This window comes from Triturus cristatus, chromosome 9, assembly GCF_964204655.1.
Source record: "Triturus cristatus chromosome 9, aTriCri1.1, whole genome shotgun sequence".
In the NCBI taxonomy this organism is placed as follows: Eukaryota; Metazoa; Chordata; class Amphibia; order Caudata; family Salamandridae; genus Triturus; species Triturus cristatus.
Window position 1 is genome coordinate 62522292 of NC_140592.1, and position 5024 is coordinate 62527315.

The 5024-nt window shown below is 44.6% G+C and overlaps 1 protein-coding gene across 1 annotated transcript; it reads left to right on the top strand.

Moving 5' to 3' along the window:
• The first annotated feature begins 457 nt into the window (after positions 1 to 457).
• On the top strand, positions 458 to 4375 carry C9H10orf67 (chromosome 9 C10orf67 homolog). Its single transcript, XM_085624413.1, has one exon. It carries the CDS (start codon positions 1378 to 1380, stop codon positions 2989 to 2991), a length of 1614 nt encoding a protein of 537 aa, XP_085480539.1. The 5' UTR covers positions 458 to 1377; the 3' UTR covers positions 2992 to 4375.
• Positions 4376 to 5024: the final 649 nt, after the last annotated feature.

Sequence of the window (5024 nt, forward strand, 5' to 3'; positions counted from 1 at the left end):
AGTGATGTCTTCTTACCCGTCAATGTGAGGACATTAATATGGAGTCCAATAAAGAGCAGGTTCAAAGTCAGTGATTAATTACTACCAGGTCTGAGACCTCACAGGGCACATCCTCACGTAAAGCCCTGCCTACAGATGTTTCTAGATTCACAAAAGAATTATTTGTAGTTTTATGTACAATATTTCAACATGTAATGTAGAGTAAAAAAAATAAAAATAAAACAGATGGCGTGTTAAAAAAAAAAATACGAGGACCTTAAAAATTAAAGTCGGTGGAAAGAAATGATGGGCAGGGAAGCTTGAAGGAGCTCGATGAAAACGACGAGAGAAGGGTGACATAATTTCAGGGTGGACAATTCACTTTGTAGCTCGGTGTCGTCGTTATGTGCACTAGCCTTCTTTTAGACTCCTTTTTTTGGCTGTCCTTCTTTTGACACTCTGTTGTGCTTGTTTTCACGGCGGCTCTTGGCAACGCCGCTGACAAGGAGTGAAAACACAGATTATCGAAATCCCGAAACAAGCTACTCTGCTCGGCATCATATTAAATTCTCACAGTCGATGCTCCGAAAGCTTTCAAAGTCGGGAAAGTAACATTGGAAAAGCGGAAAGAAAGGGGGCGTGGGAAAGTCAAACCAGAGAAGAGAGAAGTGAAACGCAGCAGACTGCAGAGAGAAGAGCAGAAAAGAAGCAGAAGGGAAATTGAAGACGAGAGCACAGCCGAAGGAGAAAGCAGAAGGAAGGCAGAGGGGGAAGCAAGAAAGAAGCTGAGAAAACAGTTGGACTGGGAAGAGAAAGACAGTGGTAAGAAAAAGCCCCCAGAAGTTCCAAAACGCACAACCGAGGCAGAGAATAAAGTAGAACAGGCTGAAAAGACAGTGGGAAGAAGGTGGTAGCCAAGGAAAAAGCTCAACAGAAGCAAGTGAAAGGGGAGGAAGACAAAACAGAGAAGTTAAAGGAAAAAGCAGTGACAGCAACGGAGAAACCTACAGAGATGGACCCCAGAGACAATGACATTAGGTCGACGATCTGTAAATACACACCACAAAGAACAATAAACTAGACATTTGGCACTTATAACGACCTGTTCAGGACTCCAGGAAGCAGCAGCAGAAACGTTCATGCGAGTGACTGTGCAACAGCAAACCTCAGCAGGAAGGACTGACCATGTCTCTTTTATTCAACACTGTCTCACTGCAATCATTCTAAAACAGATATACGTGTTGCCCACTTGACACACTCATGTAATCGGGCGCAAAAAGAACCTAACAGAGTCAGTGTTTTCAAGTTCCAAACGTGTGACCCTCGGCTTTGCACAGTTCTGCACAGGAGCACGTTCATCTATTGCGCTCTCTGGTCAGCCTACTTCCAACCAACGACATGGAGGTGGGCAGTCAGGCCCTCGTGCGGTCTGCGCCCCTCTGCCCTGAGGATCTGCGAGAGTTGGAGGCCGACATCGCCGGCGCCCTCGAGCCGTGGCCATCTATTTCCAGCAAATTGAGGGTGTGGTCCTACGGCACAGACAGCGCCACCCAGACCGACACCAGTGACATACTTGAGTTGAAGGAACTGACGGAAGCAACTCAAGGATTGTCCGTCTCCGTTGACCTGCTCAAGAAAGATCTGGTTTTCCAGAAAACTGTTCTCCAGGCAGACCACGAGGAGCGAATCCAAGAACAAGCCCGGCGACTCCACCTGAAAATGAATGAGACGCTGAGGAATCTCGAAGCCGTTCACCAAGAGAAGCTGGAGGTGGCCCGACGGAGCTTCCAGCAGCAGCTAGCTGATGCTCTCGCCGTCATGAAGGTCAAGTATGAGAAATATTACTTAGGTGATGGAGATCCGTTGTCGGACACCAAAGAATCTCTGAGCGCCAAGATCCAACAGTTGGTGCATAAACTACAAGTAAAGCAGTCGAAGATTGAGTCTTTGGAAGCTCAACTCCTGGAGTGCGAAGAAAGCGAACCAGCGAAACAGATCATTTATGAAACAGAAGAAGATCCAGAGAAGGAGAAAATCTTGGAGGAAAATAAAGGACTTAGAGAGGAAATTGATGTTCTGAAAAATACAATCGCGGAGCTGGAGGGCGACTTGGAAACAAAAGAGAAGGAGAACCGAGGCTTGGTAGCAGAAGCAAAGCAAATGAAAGAGAAGATGGACAAGAGGCTGGGGGCCTTTGACAAGATGGCGGCAGACCTAGAAGCAACGAAGGCTGAGCTAGAGAAGGAAAAGTCTTCATCAGTAGCAATGTTGCAGAAACAGAAGGAAGATATGGAGAAAGTAATGAATGAGAAGATGAAAGTCAATGAGGAAGAGCTTCGTGCTCAAAAGGAGATCGAAGCGAGAAAACAATTAGCTGCTGAAAGGGAGAAAGAAATGCTGCAGCTAGAACGACAACAATTGCTTCTATTGCAGCAACAGCAAAAGGAGCAGCTGCAGAAGTCCTTTTCTCTGGACAATGAGGCAAGGATCGCAGAGCAGCAGAAAATGGCCACTCAGCTACAGAAACTGCAGAAAACCATCGAAGTACAGAGGAAAACAATCAACATTCTCAGAAACCAGCTGGAGCAAAATAATAAGATTTGGGAAAAGAAAATTGCGATCCTGAGACAGAGCCTGCACGCGATAAAGGATGAGATGTTTCTGCGGCAGTCACTGCAACGCCAAGCTGCTAGCCTTCATCGGGTGTCTGTCACCTATGCCGTCGAGGGCTCCCTTGGACCGAGCCACGCATATGGACACATGGATGCATCAGGGAACGGTTTCCCTTTTCCTGCAGTACCTTTGCCTGGAATTGGGTCGCAGTCTGTTCCTCAAGTGGAAAGAGCAGTCGATGTCAGACCTGTGTCTCAGGGCTACAGCTTTCATGCGGATGAGTTACAGGTGGTGTCTGACAATGAAGAGGACCTGGATGGAGCGCCCCTTCTGCCGTCACCACCGACCAGCCGTAGACAGACCCCTGTAACACCTCTTCATCACATGACTGAAGCATAACTCCATTAGTATGACAAGAGATGTTCAATCTACGGTAAAACGATGGTGACTTTGAGAACATTTCCTGTGGGCAGTACTGGTGTAAGGGTAATTTACAGATTTGATTTCCCAATGGCTGTGAAAAGGCGAGTGTACATCGACCAAATCATGGGTAGAAAATTTACTTGAACATTTTATGGAGCTACTGTTGAAGTAAATAGTGAGGGACCGATGTAAAAATCCTTTTGCGCTTGCAAACCCTGTAATTCACAAAATTACTGGGTTTGCAGCGGCATAAGGGCTTTTCTTAAAATTCGAAAGCACTTATATGAGTCAGAAAATTGCAATCCATTCCGACTCGTGGATAGGAGTTGTAATGAAATGGACTTCCCCCTTCTATTTATTGATTTGAAAAGGAACGTATCAATGGTTTGCAATCAATTTATGAGTTACCACCCTCCAATTTGGGGTGGTACCTGATTCACAAAAGCGAAACGTGCCCCTTGTAACTCCTCCCCCTTTGTGAATCAAGTCTGTTAGCTCACGCGAGCAGGTAGTTTTTTTCTAGACCTCAGATGTCTTCTCAAACAGGAAACATAAAAAAAAAAAAAGCAGCACCTGAGCTTTTAGTAGACACAAACTACAGTAAAAAAAAGTGTTTCCCGTTTCGGAAAGCAAATGCAGGAACAAAGGTCTGTGGTCCCTTACAGGCCTCTGTCCCTGTTTTGGCAGCCATTCACAGATGGTCTCAAATGATGGCTTACCTAATTAATATTCATTAAGCAGGTCATATGGCGGACCCCTGTGAATAGATTTGTGATGAGACCCAACAGTACATCGGTCTCATTGTAAACTGCATTCCTGTTCGCAAACCATACGATGTATAAATTGCACAACCCTTGTTTGCAAATGGGAGTGATTCATTGGCCCCTTAAACCAATAGGGTGGGAAGCCAGGTGCAGCAGAATAAAATAAAGTAAAAATTAGGCATATGAACACATTACAGTAGGGCGTTAGTGACACAAGCACTGATAGAAGTTCCTGGTTCTGGCAGCTTTGTGGTTTCCAAAAGCCTTTAGATGGGTCAGGAATTATCAGCCCTTGTATCATTTGTGGTCCAGCACCATCCTGCAGCTCATGAGTACCACAGTCCGAAGGAATCACTGGAAGGGACTGCACCACTCCCTGCTCCTGGACATCGCATCAAGAAGGACTCGACACCGAAGCGCCCAGTCCATATGGACAATTCAGAGCTGCAGGAGCGGAGAGGAATGTGTAATTTCATCGTAAGGTGTCTAATAATGCATATCAGACATTGACGTTCTCATAATAAGATAAGTCTGCCGCGTGTGTAATTGCCACTTTCTAAATTCACCATATTAAAACGTATTTTCTTAAAAAATAATTTTCTTGGGTAAATTACCATTTTCAGACCCTGGCTGGTGACCAAAAAAAGCAATCTATAACGAGAGAGTAAAAATGAGGTTCCAGTGCTTTTTTGTCTATTAAAAAAACCTTTTTAAGCGCTAAAGAACATGAAGAACAAACACACTGGTCCCGTGGGTCAATTTTATCCAAGGATCTACTAACCCAATCAGATGAATCACAGAAAGCTGTAGTAGTGTTGCAAACGTAGTATATTGTTCCATCAACAAAATACAGCGCATGTACGGTCAAGTGTAGAGGGCACAAGGTGCATACAGTGCTGAGTGCATGATATATCATTTCATTTATAGAAACATACACACAACCAACTCAGGATATATACATATTTTCCACTTACCTAGATCATAGTTTTAACTCAGGTGTAAAGTACATCCCTGAGAGTATGTCGGCATTTCAACCCATATGGAATAAAGCCGCGGGTCTCTTCATGACAGCGCCATCTATCTAATGTCCTTGATTGAAAATAATGTCTTATGAAACATAATATAACATGTGTGACACAACAACATAACGTGTATTTGTAGAGCGCACGTTCACCCAGAGGTATCTTGGCGCTGAATAACAGGTGTTTATTGTTACCCAACTCAATGGTACTCATTTTACGGACC